Source organism: Amblyomma mixtum, chromosome 3 (genome assembly GCF_055824585.1).
Source record: "Amblyomma mixtum isolate Tamu chromosome 3, ASM5582458v1, whole genome shotgun sequence".
Taxonomy (NCBI): domain Eukaryota; kingdom Metazoa; phylum Arthropoda; class Arachnida; order Ixodida; family Ixodidae; genus Amblyomma; species Amblyomma mixtum.
Window position 1 is genome coordinate 311,779,724 of NC_143014.1, and position 21,436 is coordinate 311,801,159.

A 21,436-nucleotide genomic window follows, 5' to 3' on the forward strand; every position below is an offset into this window, starting at 1 on the left:
TGAGCTGTTGATATGATAGATGATCCTAAAGGTGAATGATAGAACTTGTGGAATAGGCATAGTCGAGATATTTTTCTTCTAGTTTCAAGGTTAGGCAAGGATGCTCTGGATTTTAAAGAGGACACGGTAGTATAGTAAGAGTAGTCACAATAAATAAAACGGATAGCGCGGTTTGGACTTTTTCAAGGATTATAGAAAGGTTAGATTGATGAGGATCCCATACTGCTGATGCGAATTCTAGTTTAGGTCGGACGAATGTTTTATAAGCTAATAATTTGATAGAAGGGGTACCAAAACGAAGATTTTGACGTAGGAAGCCAAGGGTGCGGTTAGCGTCGTTAGCGATGTTCGTGATATGCGAAGACCATGTTAGGGTATGAGTTAAGGTGATGCCAAGATACTTACAGGACAGAACAGATGATACTTCAGAACCGAAAAGAACATATTTTGAGGGAATATGGGATTGCCTGCGATGAAAAGAAATCATACATGTTTTAGTAATAATAAGGGACATTAGCCAATGCTTGCACCAAGTTTCGATTTGGGTTAGATCAGTTTGGAGGGTGTCAGAGTCAGTTCTGCTGGTAATAGGGCGGTAGATTACACAATCGTCGGCAAATAATCGGATGTTCGAGTTGACGTTAGAGACAAGATCGTTAATGTAGATTAGAAAAAGCAAGGGTCCAAGCACTGTGCCTTGTGGTACACCTGAAGTAACGGGGGAAAGAGGTGACGATGATTTGTTAGCGTAGACAAATTGCTCTCTGTTGGTCAAAAAATTTTGTAGCCATTTTAACACCAAGTGGCTAAGGTTAAGACGTGAAAGTTTTAGTAGTAATCTTTTGTGGGGTACCTTATCAAAAGCTTTTTCAAAGTCAAGGAAGAGCGTGTCAACGGGAATGTTTAAGTCAAGATGAGAGCTAAGATCATTAATAAAAACGGCTAGTTGGGTGTCACAGGAAAGTCCTTTTAGGAAGCCGTGTTGGTTAGGATGAAAAAACTTGACCGAAACAAAAAATTTAACGATGTGAGAATAAATAACATGTTCCATGAGTTTTGAACAGATGCTCGTAAGAGAAATAGGGCTTTAGTTTTTACATGAAAACGATGAACCTTTCTTGGGGACTGGAACGATCTTACCGATTTTCCAGTCTTGCAGAAGCACGCCTGATGATAATGACTGTTGAAAAAGATGGCACAAAAGGACACTAACCACGTTTTTAGTATTTTTTAGCACTTTAGAGTTCAAGCCGTCAATGCCAGATGATGATGACACTTTCAATGATTCAATTACAGTGGAACCTCGATTATACGACGTTCAGGGGACCGCGCGAAACCGTCGTATAATCCGGGTGTCGTATAATCGAAAATCAAGCGTGATATTTTTTAATGTCTGAACTTCATCGTCATCTTTTTTTTCCTTTTTTTTTTGGAACACAAATGCAGCACATTTTTGCCGGCAGAGGGCTAGTCTTCAACAAACAAGATAAAATGGCCGTTGAGGCTGCCGTGAACAGCGGGGCAGCGGCTCGCGTGGTTTTCTTGATAGGTGGAAAGATTAAGGCGCACCGGTTATCGACTGGCGAAAGTGTGCCTACCGTATTTACTCGATTCTAAGCACCCCCTTTTTTTCACGATCGGGATGCCCAAAGTGAGAGGGGGTGCTTAGATTCGAAAAATCTAAACTGACCCCCCACCCCCGGGCCCCTTTTCGCGACGAAATCTCGATGAAACGGGCGCGAGAAAAAACATTTTATTTAGGAAACATTCAAAAGGAAAATAGCTGCAGACAGTTCTGTGCCGCCATCTGTCTTGTAGTGTCGGAACGCAGCAACACAAAAAGCGCCGTGGACGCCGCTGTCCTCGCTTCGGCGAGCGCGGCCTCGCCCGCTTATCTGTGCGACGGGCGTCTTATCTTTCCTCTGATCTTTTAACTCTCCTCTATCTGCACTTGGCAGCGGTGGTGGCTTGGCTCGAGCCAGTAGGCAGGCCCATGCAATTTCCTTTTCATCCTTCTCTCAGTCACAACAACACCGCGCAGGCCGCGCCTCCTCGGGACTCCGACTACACAGGCTCGACGAAAAAGAGAGCAAGTGCACTTGGCGGCCTCGGCAACGCTCTCTTCCGTTCAAAAAAGGGGGTGCTTAGATTCGCATGCAAAGTTTTTTTCAGAAATTTTTTTTCAGAAAATAGGGGGGGTGCTTAGATTCGGGGGGTTCTTAGAATCGCGAAAATACGGTACATCCCGGCCTGCGTTTGCTGACGACCTTTTTTGACGGACAGTACGAGCCAGACGTCGTACGAAGCGGGGTCCTTCTAAAATTTGCGTCGTATAACCGAGGTTTTTAATGCATTGCCTCTATGGGGGTTTTGCCGGGACCGCACAAATTTGTCGTAAAATGCGGGTCGTCGCATGACCGGGGGACGTATAATCGAGGTTCCACTGGTTCAATGATTCAACAGAAATGACAGAGCACCAAAGTCGCAAACCTCACATACCAGACAACAGTAGTAGAACTGTCGAAATAATTAACACGGGTAAGGTGGGTAACATGAGGAAGTATAATAGGGAAGGAGAGAGAAAATAAATGGTTTTGATGTAACACCAGGGTCCACTGGTAATGTTGCCAGCACAGCTCTGATGTGCTTATCTTGAGTTTCCTGGCATGTGCAGATATATTGGGATGGTGGAGTGAGCCGGATTATTCATGAAGTAGGGTTACTGTTCAAGCTATAATTTCAAATTTCTGTGACTAATATCTCAGCAAAACTGAAGTACAGTCAAGGCCACTTACAACGAACCTGGCGGTCACGCGGATTTCATTCGTTGTATTTGAAGTTCATAGTAGAATCCCGCTAAGTAAACTTGGATATAGTGAAGTGAAACTTGCAGTCCCATTTCACCATCCATTGGCGGCTGTGCATTTTTTTTATATAGTACAGACATCTTTATGGGGAGATGAGCGTCTTAAAACTAAATTTTTATTTATGGCTAGAATCTGATGAAACTTTGCACAATAATGTATGTTTCTCTGTAGGTTTTAAATATGCGCTCATATTTGAGTTGCTGGTCTTAGATCACACGTTACCTTACAAAGTCTAGAGCATAATTGGATAATTTTTTATGAAAGTTTAATGAATTTTCACATTGCATTTTGCTGCTTTTTAATTACTTTGTAGCAGGATTACATTGTACATCCGAGAGGTAAAACACCACGTTGTTAAGTTTCATGGCGTCGTCCCACCGGTTGTGGCCGCTTACCTGCTCGTAGGAGGCAAGCCAATCCTCCACGTCGTGATCATCGGACCCCCTATAAATGGCTGGGTCCCGTTGTCGGAGAGCGCCAGGGCAAACGACGGGCATAGGCGAAGGGGAAGTTGACTGGCTTGCCTCGGTGGACATAGCTGAAGCGATGGTTCTGCTGTGAAGCTCCAGGACGTTGGCCAAAGGCTGTACCCAGCACCTCCACCAAATTGTAGCAGGATTTCCGGGGAAATAGCTTAAGGATAGCTAGCCAAAATGCCGGTCCAACCTTCGGTCATCAACCCAGCGCTCTCGCGCTGGTGGTGCGGCTCCCGCCGCTGCTCATCTTCCTCTTTACAAAATGAATTGATGGGAACAGAGTTCCCATACACGATGGCATTCTTAGTTTTTCTCTAAAGACATGACATCCTAAAAAATTATGTGAAGTTTTAAAAGTGACAGTACACTAAGAACTGGTACTCTGATAGCGTATACTGGCTATTGTACTCTCTCTAGCAGTAGTTTACTGCGCCCAATTGCCTAGGGAGTAGGGTTGTGCAAATAGTACTTTCTCCAAGCTGAATCGAAAATGAACCATATATTTTTATGAATATTCGCTGCTTGTGAGAAATAGCGAAGCACTGCTTTCACAGATATAGCTATAACTGTTAAAAGGTGTAACACTGATCTCCGTTTGGGGGGGGGAGGTCGCAACACGAAGTCAATGTACCGTATTTACTCGCGTAATAGGCGCACTCGCATAATAGGCGCACCCCTAGTTAGGGCGCGAAAAATCAGATTTTTTTATTTCCGTGCATAATAGGCGCACCCCGAACTTGGCACTGTGATCAATACTGTATTTACACGATTGCAAGCCGACGCCTCGCCACCCCCCGCTTCCCAATCTTTATTTTAACAAAGTTTTTGCTGAACTGACTACTAGTCCCTACTAGTGCTGCTGCCGTCGCTGCTGCTGCGGACCCACAGCACGTACAACGACATCGCATAGAACAGCCGCACACAGTTTTCAGGGATGCTCACTTTAAATGTCTGTTTGGAAAGCTTCATCTCCAGCCGGAAACGTTCCCGACTTAGGCCCGCGAAAACCTCGGCACTTGGAGTCGCGTACGAAAATTTAGGGACGCCGCAGTCGCAACTGCCGCACTTCTCGGCCACGTCGTATTTTCCGACCTGCCGCACGCTTGCCGCGTTCGAGAGCAAACTCCCAGCCGTGTAGCTGTTAAAGGGTCAGTCTACTTACTGAGATGAATGTATAAATAATGGCATATTCTGGTAGTTGGCACCCTATAACATCAATAACGAGGGGTCTGCGCCCGGTTTAGGCAGGAATTTATATTTTATTTCGGCGTTAAAAGTCGCGTAAAAAAGCATGGTGGCGACCCCAAACGTTCATTTTGTTCAAGAAAGTGGTAGTCTTTTTTTGTAGAAGCATAAGTGAATATACTACGTACCATTTGTATGCCTCAATGTCAGAGAAACGCACGTTTTGTTCTAGTAAACTGTAGAAGGCGTACCGCTCGCTTTTTCTGTAAATCACATGAATATTTATAGTTACACGTACGCAAAACGCAGGCACATTCCCACTTTTAGTTCAGCGTATGCTAGCAGAGACGCAAAAATAAACTCAGCCTATAGTGGTGCCATCTGGTCGTCAGGACGGCAACCATTGCTGTAAACAAACAGACTCTCCACTTAAGCCTAGGAGCGGCAGAGTCATCACTCTAATCATTAAAATAAAGCAAAATTATCTCTTATATGTTTTCTTATAGGCGAGATGAGACGAAGCGAAAGACAGGCGCCCCATTTATGGCCAGTGAACGCACTGAAAAAGGCAGCAACAACGAGAATTCAGTCCGAAGCGAGAGGTCCGGCTTCGACGGGCGCCGCCATGTTTGTCGCCACGTTGCGGAAATTCAGATGGTTGCCAGATGAGACTACCGTCTCATACAGATGTGTTCCCACATTAATAAATTCTGTTTTAAAATGTTCTACCGCACTCCTTGGCACCACAGCTGGCTAAACGGTAATTTGAGTAAAGAGCTATCGGTTGCCGCAAAGAAAATATGGTCGATAAAATTCAGTAGACTGACCCTTTAAGGTGCTTGCCCGTCGAGCTAAAAAATCAACGCTCCGCGGCAAAGCCATAAACCACGATAACTATCACGCTACCGCAAATCCCGGCACTTGACAGCAACAACAACAACAAAAAAAAACGAGCTGGAGATGCTGATGGCGATATAGATAGCGAAAGCTCGCGGCGGAGGAAAACGATGATGATGATGATGAGCTTGGCCTTGGGCGGCGTCTGGAAGCTCCTGTGCGCGTGTGTGGCCTCCGCGATCAAGCGCCCGTTGCGCGCAGCCGGAGCCGATCGCGGAGGCCTCGGCGCGTGCATTCCGAAAGTTTCGGTGCGGCCCTTACACGGACCTTTTTTTTTTAACATTTTCTTCGCGAAAACGGGGTGCGGCCCATACACGAGTGCGTTTACGCGGTGTGTTCAATTTTGCGAGTCGAAAAATTTCCGGAAATTTTACCCCGCGTAATAGGCGCACCCCGAACTTTGAGCCGGATTTTCTGGAAAAAAAGTGCGCCTATTATGCGAGTAAATACGGTATTAACTTTATCATTGTCATGTTGTGCACATAGCAAAAGCACCTTTTGCTCTTGATAACGGAAGCTAATAAACTAGCGCCATATCTCAGTGCATGAGACGAGCGAGAGCTATCATGAGGCATGGCCTTCGAGGTCAGGCTTAAAGGCCGGGTTTGCTGAGCCTGCCTGGACCCTGCTGCGTCGTCGAATCTCCATATGTTGACGCGCTCACTCATGAGTGCGCTCATATTGCCTCACTTGAGTGAGTCCCAAAAGGCGCGGGTTCGATCCCGGCTGCGGCGGCCGAATTTCGATGGAGGCAGAATTCTAGGGGCCCGTGTGCTGTGTGATGTCAGTGCACGTTAAAGAACCCCAGGTGGTAGAAATTTCCAGAGCCCTTCACTACGGCGTCCCTCATAGCCTGAGTTGCTTCGGGACGTTAAACCCCAATAAACCAAACCAAGCCTTCTGTCGTTCCCACATTCAATACAGTTCATCTTTGCAGCGACTCCTTGCCGCCCTTAAACAACTTAAGGCTGTTCTACGCACATTCCAGATTGCTGAATCAATTCATCTGCTCTGCGCAAAGTACCCATGTCCTGTGTGCGTGCACTGGATTTGCAGCCATGCTCACGATCCACATAACATTTATGCAGATGCTATAACACACCTTGACATATCAGACGGCCTGCCACCTTCCCCTCTTCTTCCAGATCTGTTCCTGTCCCATGTTTCCGATTCACAAGTTCTGCACCGTCGAACACACGCTTTAATTCCTCCGTGTTTGCACCATCTCCCCCGTAGTCTTACTTGGCAGGAGGAGGTATCCGTGCGCCAGATTTGGTCAGGGGCAGCTCTGACCCCACCTGTCTGTCATCGGTGGCATGATAAAGATCTGCCAGCAACTGACAGGTGCCTTCACCCTGGTGCTACACCAGACATTTGTGATGCGCGGCACTTGTTGTGGATGTGCCCTACGATGGCTCTTGTTAGAAAACGGCTCAGGTGGGCCTGCGGTGGAACTGCGAAGGTGATTATGTGAAGTGGACTATGAACAATATGACTACCTCACCGAAACTGGTCTTCACTGCTTTTAACTCTTGATCTCCTGCATGCCATTCCCCCTTTCTCAATTTATGCCTAATGGCTTGCTTCTCGGAAAAAAAAAAAAGATTGTTTCATGTAGGCAGTCTCTTGCGACTAGTTTCTCACTGACTGCCGCTGCCCCAGTATGTGATGCATTGCGTTCGTCTTAGTTGCATGTTTGTGGTTTGGAGCTTCCTTTGGTAGGTCTATACGACATTCCACTTTTATTTTTGTTTATTTGTTTCGTGAAGATTGGGGACCACCCGGCACATCAACCAATATGAGAGTAGGCCTGGCATGGTGTGCCTTTGTCTGTGCATAATATTGAATTAATAGCACAAAGGGCGACTTTTCACTTCCATTTTCAGTAGAAAAAGTTTCATTGCATTGTCATAAATGCAGTACTTGTGGAGTTTATAGAATTCTGCAGGGTCTTTACAGTGCAAATACCTCCACCAAAGCTGTGCCTGTATGGAAAAACAAGTGTGCTCGGAGTGAAAATGAAAATGGTCTTTTATTCTCCTCTCTTTTCAAATTCCCAGGCGGATTCTACCAGGAGGTCGTATGAACAAGGCCCTCCTCCTCTCTATGCTCCCAAGTTGGGCTCCTTCGGGGAACATGAAGTCAAAGTCTCCCCTGAAGTTCAAAACTCCACTTCTTTTGCTCCCGAGAGAGTGTATTATATCAAAGTTGAGCTGGATGAACCTGTCGTGTCTCCTGAAATTCAAGACTCTGCCGTCTTTACTCCCAAGTTGGCTTCTCCCAGCAAGATGCATGAAGACAGAGCATCTCCTGGATTTCAAGGCAGCCTGGAAAATGTGCCACAGTCTACCTCTTGTCAACAGGTAATATTATGAGCGGTGGAAAAAAAAAAAAAGAAAGAACTGAATTTACTGCTATTTTGTTTTGTGCAGGGTTTGGCCCCTTTGCCATCGGAAATTTTGTACCGTTTTTTAGTTCCATGGGGAATGAAGCTGTGTGTAAGATTCATTTAGCCGTTTAACTTACATTCACATGAAAGCGCTGTAATGCCTTTTTTTTTTTAAACTGGTTCAATATCCTGTTACTGATGGAATGGTTGATATCCTCTTTGTATGTAAATGACTGCTCTTTTCATCAAGTGAAATCAAATCAAAATTTATTAATCTTGATTTGATACATGAGTTATCGTTTCCTGTTCAGCCTAAGCACAGAGTGCTTGTTGGTTGTCTTGGCAGCACGGAGAATCATTGATTGTATACAAAAATTAGCCACTAAACAATGTAGTAAAATTCACTAGTATAAACTTATGATGCGTATTAGCCAAATTATGTACACATATTCAGCAGTCAGACATACAACTTGAGCTAAAGGAGGGAAAAAAAAGGCATCATATTGGCTTGAAATGAGCCATATCAAAACCTCTTACAGAACGTCTGCATGAAAACAAAGCAACATTCAACATGTAAGAGATTAACACTGGTGTATTTGCAAAAGTAATTGCTATTTACATATAGATTTTTGTCATTTTTGTTTTGTTTTGAAATTGCCGAACTCTTCAGTTTCAGTAAATATTGTTGGCACGTAATATCTCCTTATCTTTTTCTCTAATTTGTAAAGCAGCTTGGCTTTATTTATTGTTTTGTCTTCCTTAAGGCAACGCTTTTCTTGACAGGTACTTTGAAGGTGTTTGTAAAATAATGATGTGTGAGCACACTACAGTAGCCGACAGATTTTTCGAACTTCAGTAATACAGACCTGCATGATATTTCGGACTTCGTTGAGGAACCATCGCGCACCTCATAGAAACGTGTGCATATTCACGACCGATATTTATGACTCTGTGGAGTGTGAAAGTTTGATTTTTTTTGGACTAGAATAGATGCCGGCAATACTATGGAGATCGTTCTTTACCAAAAGTTCGTTTTATCAGCCTAATGTAGATGTAAGCGGGCATCGCTGTCACAACCAACTCATTCTTCTCTGCCGTGAAAGGCGCCATCTTGGATTCAAACAGTGGATGGGATGGGCTGGCTTGGATAGGCTTGGCTATTTGTTCTTCACTGTTGCCATTGCAGTTAATGGCACACTGAGCTTTGCCATCAAGGTGGCGTACTGAGAGCATGTGACCGTGTCGAAAATGGGACAGCGTCCGCCACGGAGGTTCTCTCTCTCTCTCTGTCTTTGTGACTGTCGTTGCCCATGGGAACACAGTTCTAGCTTCGCAAAGCGCATGTATTCATTCGCGGCATGAACTGCAGCTGCATCGCACTGTCCGCTTTTATTTAGTTTTTATTCAGTATTCAGTTCAGATTTTTATTCAATATTCCTTTGAAAATAATGTAGTGTTCTCCTGGTACTACAGAATTTCTGCTATTGATGAATGTAAAAACACTAGTAAAACTGTTTCTCATGCTAGGCTGTAGGTTTGCTTACCATGTTGAGTGCTGCATGATCGAAGAGCACTCGTCAAATGCACACTTACTGGCACTTTGAAATTGGATATAAACGCGCACTGTGTTGATTTAGAGGTTCCGCTGGTTTTTTTTCAGCAGCTTTGCAACTCCATTCGCAAAGCAGCGACTGCCCTTGACAATTGCTTTTCAACCGAGGCAACTGTTTGTGACTTGCTTTGCAACAAAAATGGCCTTTGCAACTTGTCTTTGTGAATGCACGCTTTTGTCTTGATCCAATGTAGAACCAGCAGCAGCCAACTGTGTCCCACTCCCAGCAGCGGAGGGTGAGCCACTGCAGCAGCAAAAGCTGGAAGAAAGTGATGCACCAGCGTTGGTTGAGACCCGTTCGGCTCACAACACCTTGTCAACGGTCGAAGTGCTGCTGAATCGCACTGGATGGCTGATTCCACTGTTCAGGGTGAGTTTCTCGAGGCTTAGCTTCAACTGCAGCTTTATTGATCCCTGTAGAGGCTCTTCTGCTGGGCGCTGGTGTGAAAGTGCAGCTCGTTGTCACACTGGGAAGCTGGCGCAGTTCGTAATGTGCTCAGAAGTGGAAGCCTGTGGGTGTTGTGTAGGGCAGTTACAGTGATGTGATTGCTGCACCAAACTGTGCCAGAAGTCAAAACCTGCTACATGCTGCGACATTACGACAAATTATGAGTAATCTGCGCCAAGCCTGTGTCAAAACTCCATATGAACAAAATTGTTATGAACAAATTTTCTTATCAACAAAATTATTTGGCGCCCCTTATGATGTATACTTCTGCATTAGGCAGCAGTTGCAGAAAATGCAATTTTTCCGAGAATCCTTTAGTCTCAGTGTTTGGTTATACTGTATTTACTCGCATAATAGGCACAGTTTGGTCGCGAAAAATCACATTTCTTTATTTCCGCGCATAATAGGCGCACCCCGAATTTGGCACTGTGATCAATACTGTATTTACATGATTGCAATCAGACCCCCCCCCAACCTTTATTTTAACAAAGTTTTTGCTGAACTGACTACTAGTCCTCACTAGTGTTGCTGCCGTCGCAGCTGCTGCGGACCCAAAGCACGTACAACAGCATCGCGTGGAACAGCCGTACACAGTTTTCAGGGATGCTCACTTCTGTTTGGAAAGCTTCATCTCCAGCCAGAAACCTTCCAGACTTAGACCCCCGAGAACCTCGGCGCTAGGCCGAGGCATACGAAAATTTAGGCACGCCGCAGTCGCAACTGCTGGACGCTTCTCGTGTTCGAGAGAAAACTCCCAGCCGTGTAGCTATTAAGGTGCTTGCCCGTCGTGCTAAATTAGCAACACTCGGTAGCAGCACACAAAAGCCACAGCTACTATGAACTAACGCACTACGACAGATCCCAGGCCTTTCACAGCCACAAAAAACTGGAGCTGGTGATGCTGATGCCGATATGGATAGTGAAAGCTCGCAGCGGAGGAAAAAGTTGATAATGATGATGAGCTTGGCCTCGTGCACCATCCGTGGGCGGCACCTGGAAGCTCCTGTGCGCGTGTGTGGCCTCCGCTATCAAGCGCACGTTGCTCACAGCGGGAGCTGATCACTGAGGTCACGTGCGTGCATTTCGAAGGCTATTCCTGTGTGGGTCGCGGAAAGTTTGGGTGCGGCCCTTGCACGGATCTTTTTTTTTTAATTATTCCTTTGGAAAACACTGTGCGGCCCATATGCGGATGCGTTTATGTGGTATGTTTAATTCTGCAAGTTGAAAAATTTCTGGAAATTTTGCCCCGCGTAATAGGTTCACCCCGAACTTTGAGCCAGGTTTTCTGAAAAAAAAAAAAAAGTGCGCCTATTATTTGAGTAAATACGGTATGTGAAGGTGGGCATCATGCTGGCCGGGCGCATTGTTATCCTGCGTAATGAAAAACAGGAGCGAAATAGGCATGCTGCACGCCGGGATTTACTCTGGTCATCCCGTGGCGTGGAGGGAGCTCCGAAAATGTGCATGGCACTGACTTTTACAAACGGTGCCAGCCTTTACTTTGTCTTTGCTCAGCCGAAGTGGGGAAACGGCACTCTGCCACGAAGTTCTCAGTGGCCATCGATTTTAGTGGTCACAGCCATACGAATGACGCTGAAATCGAAACTTTAGAGACTTATGACTGGACTGGATGCGGTGGTGGCACGCATTTCATGCCGCCGCTGCATTCAGTCTGGTTGTTGCAAGGCTATGTGATTCTAGCCCTAGAATAACATTTAAAAAATAGTTTTAGCGTAGCGCGACCCGCGTTGAGCTATCTGTGCATCGGGCAGGTAGCCCTGAGGAGTGCACACCTGCCACTGCGCAGGAGTAGTCTGGGCCCTGCGGAAGCAAATCACTGTAGCAGATCGCGCTGCAGTAAAATTGTCATAACTCTATTCTTTTTACCTGTTACTCACCAATTTTTTTTTTTTTTTTTTTTCAAATATAGTTACTAGGAACAGCCGTATGGTAGCGCGCAATTTTTCGCTGGTTGCACCGAAGAAAAATCTAAAAAAAAAAACCCAACTTATACACTGGAAAGTATGGTATATATCTGCGCTGAACGCTCACTTTGCACCAGAATGCACTTTTGGCTACTGCAAAAGCTGTTTCAAAGTGACTTCGGCCAGTCACATCACTGCAATTAGTATTGCACTAATAGCTTTGATTTGCAGCCTGTATACTTTTACCAGACTTGAAATAGTTGGGTGTATGTGACTGAATAGTGGAATGTAAAATGAGAGGAGAGCAACGAAGAAGCATCATAGTGTCTAGGGATGGAAGAAGGCATATTTCGGAAAGTTCACAAGCCGCACTGCCTGAAAGATTCCACAACATTTTTTTTTTCTTGATGTATTGGGGCTTACTTTTGCTGTTCTGAACAAAGCAGCCATAGCCTGTAGGGCTGGCGGGTTAGCATTGTTAAGCATGAAATATTGTGCAAAAGCATGGTTTTTTGCCGGTGGACACCATGGCCATGTACCTCAAAGCGTGATTGAGGTGTCCACTGACCCAGGAAACCAGCTGCGCCTTTCCTTTCCTCAAAATCAACCGAGTCCAAACCTTCTGCTGCTGTTGAGTAAGGAAAGGCCCATAACTGCCTCATATTGTACCGTACTTACTCGAATCTAGGCTGGTACTTTTTTTAAAAAATCATTTACGAAAGTCGAGGGGTTGGCTTAAATTCAATGTGCGCCGGTAGCAGAAGCAGCGGAATGAGCTTTCCGACTGCGCTGCCAAGTGAATGGCCTTCGCTGGACCCAAGAGCAGGCGACACCACGAGGTGGACAAGGATGTCACTGACTTTATCAAGAAGCAAAGGGAAAGTGCAATGCCCCTGATGACGGAGATAATGCTGGTGGAGGCGAGGGAGATTGCAAATGTTGGAGGCATCGCACAGACCCAGTTGCTGCTGTCATGATTAAAGTTGAAATTGTGGACATGGAAAACGGATCCCAAAATGATGGATTTACACATGAAAACCTCATTGCTGGCTAGCACTGCACTGTAATTGAAGTTTACCTTTGATTGCTTGGCTTGTAATGCACTTAGGTAGCTAGACAGCATAGAGCCCCTCTCCCCCAACTCCACCACCCTAAAACCGATCTTCCACGACCTACCTTGCGTGCACCCGCATGCACGCTGGTGCATTTGTTTTTTTTTTTTTCATATATGTTTGGGTAACAAATTCTGGGTGCGCATTTACGCGAGGGTGGAAGTTATGCGAGTAAATAGGGTAAGTTAGCCCCCTCCTTGTTAGTTACGCTGCAGCAGTTTTTCAAATTTTTGAAATTCACCGGTTGGCGGGCATTGATTCTTTTTTTTTTTTTTCAGTCCTGATATAGTATATTCGAGATTCTGCTGCACTCTAATGACGATTTGGTTGTAGCTATTGTAAAGAGTTATGCAGAAACGAAAGGCTTTAAACTTTACTAAGCAAGTCTTGTCGCTCGAATTCTCAGCGCAGTGTTATGTGACAGAATCAGGCGAACAGGTCCTTTTTCTTTATAGTTCTCACTGGAATGATGCAATTAAGTGGATTGAATGGGACAAATTTTAGTATCAAACCTATTTGTGTACTTGTTTCTGTGGTGAGTGAACTGACACCTGTTGTTGGTGTTGTTGTTAATGTTTTTAATGTTTAACGGCAAGGTCTTTGTATTTTATATGCCAGTAGCTAGTTCGAGTCCACTTTGCTTCTAGTCATTATACTTACTGCAAGCCACTTACCACCTGTGATCCATTTCTCGCTTGTTTTCTCTTATACATCCAGTAGTAAACCAGTCTGAAACAGTTTACCTTAATTGTCTCAGCTAATGCTTTACCACCAGTGTTATAGTCATATATGTGGTGTTTTTGCAATGAAGTGCTCTGGGTTTGTTTAATATAAATAAAACTGTCACCATTATGTTGTTGTCTTCTTTTTTTTCTGCACTGAAATTAATAACAGCTAATGTACTGCAACTACGTTTTGTAGTAGCTGCCGCATGTCTTTTTTTTTTTTTCATGAACCCTAGCAAATATCTTCAGAACAATTGCAGTCCTTTTAATTAATTCTGGCCTGTGGGATCCAAGGTCAATACTTCTGCAGTTTTTGGACTAGTTGCAAAAAAATTGCTTTCAGTCGCTTTTAAATGTCGCCAGTCTGCTCCAAAAGTGCTCTGAAATAGCTTGCAAATTGCTCCAAACCTGCTCCAAAATTGGACTTTTGCTGCTCCAAAGCTGCTCCAAAATAAGACTTGCTGCTCCCGTGCCTGCTCCTAAAAGCTGGAGCCTGCTTCCACCCCTGGGACATAGAAGTGCGGGGAAAGCGCAACTCGGGCTGATTTTGTGGACTCAACGCAATCTAGAAAATGGTCCGAATAATCAGTCTCAAAATTTGTGAACTTCAAAAAAAAAAAAACTCTTTTCAGTAAAGTTGGCATGAGAAGAAATCGTGAATTTTGCCCTGTGTTATGTTGCGCTCACAAGTGATAATATATTGCCTTCCATTTGAGCCAGTCATACTTTTGTTATGTCCACACAGCACATGTCCACACCACATCGCTCGCAAACTCTACTGAGATATACAGCTTCGAAATGTATGATAAGAAACTCTCAGATTATACCTGCGCAACACAAAATGTCAACTGATTAAAAGTGACAGTACGTTTGTTTGCTGGTGGTCTGAGGCTCCTCCTCGGCCCTTGGTGTTTTGTGCTGGGTCTCATCTTCCTGCCTTCTCTCTACAACTGAGTCGGAAAGTTCTTCGAATCTCACAGTGAACTCCAGTAGGTACCATGTATTTGCCATGGCCTACTTTTTGACATTTTTGTGATGAAATTCAGGTATCTTAAAAATTGGGCTATGGAAATTTAAAAAAAAAAGGCAACTGCCACAGAAGTTTGCGCACCTCCAGGTCATTCCTTGAGTCGTGCCACAAAGCAGTCCTGTGCTTTAACTGCAGTGCACACCCATTGTGCTGCTCTGTATTTTGCACAAGACTGGTTGATGCGTGCCGGACAAAGTAAGGAACCCGTTTTGCAGGGGACCAACGACTGGCAGGCATAGGCCTCCTAGAACCCCCACCCCCCCCCCCCCCTCCCACTTCCCCCCTCGGATAACTGCATAGTCCAGAGTTGTGGCGATGCTATTGCTGTCATGTTATCAGCACGATAGCATACTCTCTTTGTAGGGAAAAGAAGCCCATTGTGTTGAAGAAAAGTAGGGCTTGCCCTTGCCTTTCTTTTACCTTGAGTAGCAACAGTTAGGCTTAAAAACTATCATCATGCCCTATCCAAGCTGATCCATCTGCACATTGATTTAATTTGTATTCAAAGTTTCAGCTGATGGTGCAGGGCTCACCTGCATTTAATTTAGTCAAAAAAAAATTGAGCTTTCAGGCTCAATGTAGTATGAAATATTGGTTGTGAAGATGTGCATGTCTCTTCTGAGCAACGCTGGTGCCGTCAGTGTGCTGCACCATATGCGGTGAAAAACAGGTGGCCGCTGCATGATTTCAGTGTCGCCAAAAATGGTGTGATTTTAGTCTCAGTAAAATGCCGAAAAAGACGTCGCATTATTATTTAGGTCAAGTGTTAATTTGAAAATTTTTGTCCCTTTTCTCCAGAACATAGACTGGAGGACATGGAGAAATCGCGCAGGCTGCCCACACTGTGCAGCTGCAATCGTGGTCGGGTCTAGTCGCGACATATTTCTATGCGAGGTGTGGCAGCATTTTTGTGTTCTAGAAAAGTATTGGTTACATTGAGATGGCTGTCGTCAATCTATTTACGTGATGAGCGCACCTCTTGTCGCCATGTTCACCCTAGCTACCCTAGCTGGCTAGCCAAGTCAAATGTGAAGGGTGGAAGTCGGACACGGTCGTATCTATTGGTCCGCACTAGCAGCCTGCACTGGCCACTTCCTGCAGGTGGCTGACCGCCTGATGAGCATATCTAGCACAGCTTGATCGATGGCGAACAGCTGCCAGCCGCCTTCGTCAGTTTTTCACGGGAAAATCGCTTCTTGTGAGTTGGCCTTAAAAAGTGAAAAATCTGTTCGAGACTGTCATCGTTGGCCTAAACTGCAACCATTGCAAAGCAAAGGCCTCTCCCTCTAACCTTCAGCTAAGCCTGTTCTGCACCAGTGGCAACTGTCTTATCCCTGCAAACTTCCTAACCTCATCAGCCCACCTGGGTCTCTGCCATGCTGTGCCACGACCTGCCTACATTTACTTTCTCTTGGAACCCATTCTGTTACCCTGAGGGACCATCGATTATCTTCTCTTCACATTACATGTCCTGCCCATGGTCTTCTTTTTGATTTCAGTTGGTATCATTAACTTGCATTGTTCTTCCGACCCACTCTGCTCCCTTCCTGTTGCGCTATTCATTTCCCATTGATCAACGCCACAATGTCAAAAAAAAAAAAATAGAAACCTTCCTTTATGCTAGCATTGGTTTCAATGTCTTTTAGCTTCCTTAATTTCCACTCGCAAGGTGAGGTTACATGTAACACACGTTTACTTGAAAGTAGAAGGTTGGACAGCTGCCACCACAGCTCAGTTTGTAGAGCAGAATACGCAACATACTTCGGTCGTAGGTTTGGGTCCCACTGGTGGTATGTAGCTGGTTTTTTTTTTTACTCTCTCATCAGTTATCTTACAGCTAAAAAATGGTTACACTACTAAGTTCCCTACACCAGAAATTTTTTTAAAATTACACATTCCTCTAAGCTTTTCCTCATTTTGGTGACTGTTGGCTTTAACTTTCCTTTTTTTTTGCCACCAAGTGTTGTCAATATTTGTTCCTGAGAATGAAACAGAGCTCTATTTTTTTTTTTCCAACTGTCTGAGTGACAGCTTGTAACTGCAATCCTGGCTGTGCTGTAGAAAGCATAAGCTACTTGAATTCCAAATAATATTTGAAAAACAGCAAGTTGCTGAAGAGAAGATTGACCCCGTTCCCTTCACTTCTTGCAGATATTTCTCCATCTGAGTTATGGAAGTGTGGCATAGTTTTTTGAGGTCATACCCTTATCATTCTCTTGTGTTTTACCTTGAGTTTAGTCTCCTCCTGCTGCTTCTGTCTCACTGAGACTTAAAGGTGCACTGAAGAGGAATCTGAACTCGTCTTTTTGCCGCGGGAACTCAATCTGCACGTTCCAAGCATTCTTAGAAACTTCAATTTATTGCCCTTTGTGGCTGATTTTCCTAATTAAATCGAATTAACGTACGGCTCCCTCGTACGGTGGGCGGAGTCGACCAACGCGTGGAGTGCCTTTCAACCAGTCCCGCGGCGGCTTGCCGCTCTGCCATCGGCGGAGTAATACGTAGTAGTCCGTAGAAGCAAATAGTCCGCGCATATTTTTATTTCTGCGGGCTTATTTTGCGGTTATATTATCTGCGAATGAAACTATTTATTCACGGAAACCTAAAAAACAAAATAAAGCGAAAGCAAAGCCTCCACGGAGCTGGCTGCAAGGCACTCCACGTGTTGGTCGACTCCGCCCACCGTACGAGGGAGAATTAAAAAAAGGCGGGAGCCGGACGTTAATTTGATTTAATTAGGAAAATCAGCCACACAGGGCAATAAATCGAAGTTTCTAAGAATGCTCAGAACGTGGAGATCGAGTTCCCGTGGCAAAAAAACGAGTTCAGATTCCTCTTCTGTGCACCTTTAACTATTGCCATTGTGTGCATGCCATATGGTTGTATGCATCTTATGCAGAGCCAGCACCTGCGGAGGAGTTACTACGGTGACACGTGGAGAGCCGGCCAATGCCCCAGCATGAAGGCTCATCACATAAAAGTGTGCGCTGGCGCCTTCAGTCGCCTACCAAGCAGGGACCACACCAAGGGCGCCAAGCCCATGCATTAGTCAAGTGTTTATTTTGGGGCACCAAGCTTGTTAGACACATTAGATATTCATTTAGCTTTGTTGCCATGCAGTTTTGCTGTTCCAAATTGCAGTAGCTACGGTTTTGCTGTTGTAACTTCTAGCAAGGGCTTTGTATGGCGGCAGAGGCCGCTTGGTTCTTGACAGTGTCAGCTGCTCGGCTTTGCCTCATGAGTGTGCTCTTGTAAGGAAACATTACTCTTACTCTGTTAGAAAGGTTACTCTTTGTGCTGCCAGTAGCAGAATGTTGCAGGGCAAACTGTTGCTCACTGAGCTGTACTGTTACAACATAGGCATTGAAAACCTTTTGTCAGGACTTGGCTCACTGAGCTGTATCGTTACACCATGAGGCATTGTAAACCTTTTGTCAGGACTTGGCTCACTGAGCTGTATCGTTACACCATGACGCATTGTAAACCTTTTGTCAGGACTTGGCTCACTGAGCTGTATCGTTACACCATGAGACATTGTAAACCTTTTGTCAGGACTTGGCTCACTGAGCTGTATTGTTACACCTTGAAGCATTGTAAACCTTATGTCAGGACTTTGCTCACTGAGCTGTACTGTTACACTAGAAACATTGAAAGCCTTTTGTCAGGACTTTGCTCACTGAGCTGTATCGTTACACCATAAAACATTCAAAACTTTTTGTCAGGACTTGGCTCACTGAGCTGTATCGTTACACCATGAGGCATTGTAAACCTTTTGTCAGGACTTGGCTCACTGAGCTGTATCGTTACACCATGACGCATTGTAAACCTTTTGTCAGGACTTGGCTCACTGAGCTGTATCGTTACACCATGAGACATTGTAAACCTTTTGTCAGGACTTGGCTCACTGAGCTGTATTGTTACACCTTGAAACATTGAAAGCCTTTTGTCAGGACTTTGCTCACTGAGCTGTATCGTTACACCATAAAACATTCAAAACCTTTTGTCAGGACTTTGCTCACCGAGCTGTATCGTTACGCCATCAGATATTGTAAACCTTTTGTCAGGACTTTGCTCACTGAGCTGTATCGTTACACCATGAGGCATTGTAAACCTTTTGTCAGGACTTTGCTCACTGAGCTGTATCGTTACACCATGAGGCATTGTAAACCTTTTGTCAGGACTTTGCTCACTGAGCTGTATTGTTACACCTTGAAGCATTGTAAACCTTTTGTCAGGACTTTGCTCACTGAGCTGTACCATTACACTAGAAACATTGAAAGCCTTTTGTCAGGACTTTGCTCACTGAGCTGTATCGTTACACCATGAGGCATTGTAAACCTTTTGTCAGGACTTTGCTCACTGAGCTGTATTGTTACACCTTGAAGCATTGTAAACCTTTTGTCAGGACTTTGCTCACTGAGCTGTACCATTACACTAGAAACATTGAAAGCCTTTTGTCAGGACTTTGCTCACTGAGCTGTTTGTTACACCATGAAACATTGAAAATCTTTTGTCAGGACTTTGCTTACTGAGCTGTTTCGTTACACCATGAAACATTGAAAACCTTTTGTCAGGACTTTGCTCACCGAGCTGTATCGTTACGCCATCAGATATTGTAAACCTTTTGTCAGGACTTTGCTCATCGAGCTGTCTCGTTACACCATGAGACAATGTAAACTTTTGTCAGGACTTTGCTCACTGAGCTGTTTCGTTACACCATGAAACATCGAAAGCCTTTTGTCAGGACTTTGCTCACCGAGCTGTATTGTTACGCCATCAGATATTGTAAACCTTTTGTCAGGACATACATCATGCTTGTTCCGAGTGCTCAAGCAGTGAACAGAGCTAACAGCATTCAGGTAATGTTCTTTTACCCACCTGGCTTGTAGGTTCCTCTCTCTCTACTTTTACGTAGTTTTTAGCTTTAGAACCTAGCAACTGCAGAAAAGTTCCACTTTGTTTGCAGGGCAGGGCACCGCTTGAGCACTCGACTCAAGTTTGACGTTAACTGTGCGTGTATGCCTGCCTTTTTTTGTCAAGCAGGAATGCTTTGTTTCCTTTTATTCAGGCACACTTCAGTCAAGCGAAACTGGTGCAAGGCCTAAAATGTATTACTGACCTAGTTTGCTCCTAAACTGAAGGTCTTTAGTTAAAAGTAAGGGTGTTTAAATAACGAAGTTTCTTTTTTAATGAGATGTGGATTGTAGTCTTATACATCTTATCTGCGGTGAAGCTCCACCAGCATTACTGACTGTCGCACACTGTTCCTCTGTGACAAGGAAGTGACCTGTTCTTAAAGGTTGCCTAAAGAAAAAGGTAACCACAGTATGTACTTACAAGCAAAAATTTTGATGCCTCTGGCTTGGTTAACAGAGTGAAACATTAAAAGAATTTTTTTTTTTAATGTTGTGGTTGGTTGTCGCAGTAGTGAGACACAAACAAGTTGCATTTCGACAGATGCCTACCTATTTCTCTTTTAAGGAATGTGAGTTAGATTGTTTGACACTAATGTTGCAGATCCAAAATAGCATGTTAGGACATAATATATGGCCTACATTATAGTCAGTCTGCTGAATTTTATCGGCCATGTGTTTTTGTGGTAATTGAAGGATCTGTATGAATGCATGTTCCTCTATGATGAAGTTTTGGTATGAGAACATTATATTATATAGGTAGCACCTGCGAATTCTGGCACTAGTAGTACAATGCAGTTACTGTCACGGCGATGAGAAGCAGGGCAGTAACACTGTACATAACTTATAATGAAGATATGGTGTAAAAATGGATGTACCTCTAAAAACCATACAACTTTAAGGGCAATGTGATATGGATGAAATACTGCAATATAAGATAGTTACCACTGCTACCATTGGGGATACTGATCATAGCGCCACTATATTGGCATAATGGCAGCATCAGTTGTGCCTCCTGCATTTCTTTAGGACATTTCAAAAGGTAAAGCAGTGCTGAATAGTACAAGGCGTAAGAACTAATTGCAAGAATCAAAAATAAGCTACCTTTTGTTTATTTTGCCAATAATCCTCTGGTGCTGCATTGTATTCACGAGAGTGATATATCCACTTCAGGCCCCAAAGGAATCTGCTTCAAGAAAAAATTATGAAATACATGAAACATATTTGGAAGACACCTTGGAAGTGAATTATAAAAAAAATGTCCCTGCTTTCAAAACAAAGTGGCTGCATGCTCGATGCATGCTGTTTTCGTTTTTTTTGCATTCTGCAGCACTGCTAGCCTGTGCCATGGTCAGGCTAGAGTAAGGTCCCTCTACTGGGTGTTTCAGCTAAAATGTAACAAGTTTTAAAAAAAGACTGAGTGCCCTAGGCGAGTGAAACTAGTCTTGATTTGTCTGCACTTCCTGCACCAGCTCGGAGGTGCAGCACTCTGGCACTCGATTTGCCAGTGCAGCTAGCGCCACCTGCACTTCAGCACTCGATTGGACGTAGTGCTGCACGAGTTCTGCACTTTTGCACTCAGGTTCGTTCGATTTGCCAGCACTACAGTCAGATACAGCTTAAGTCTGCAGTGAAGTTCCGCCCACATTCAGGACCAGCGCACAGAATTCCTCCAGGACAAAAAAGTCTGTTTTCTAAAACTCCTCTTGTCACCTAAGCAAGAAACTAATCACAAGAAAAAGTCATGAGCTCTCAAATTTTGAAACCTGACTTGTTTAATAAAGTCAAACATTAATACCGCTGTCAAGCGCGCAGAAAAAGTGCACTTACGAAGAGTGTCACTTGCTAAAAGTGCAC

The 21,436-nt window shown here is 44.4% G+C and overlaps 1 protein-coding gene across 2 annotated transcripts in view; it reads left to right on the plus strand.

Annotated features, from left to right (window-relative positions):
• Positions 1-20,070, plus strand: part of LOC149355617 (uncharacterized) — a 39,360-nt gene extending 19,290 nt beyond the window's left edge. For both annotated transcript variants that reach the window (XM_089583953.1, XM_089583954.1), the window contains exons 5-7: positions 7,486-7,788; positions 9,621-9,796; positions 17,566-20,070. In XM_089583953.1, the coding sequence (XP_089440079.1) occupies positions 7,486-7,788; positions 9,621-9,764 (447 nt within the window). In that variant the 3' untranslated portion in view covers positions 9,765-9,796; positions 17,566-20,070. The remainder of the gene's footprint in view (positions 1-7,485; positions 7,789-9,620; positions 9,797-17,565) is intronic.
• Positions 20,071-21,436: the final 1,366 nt, after the last annotated feature.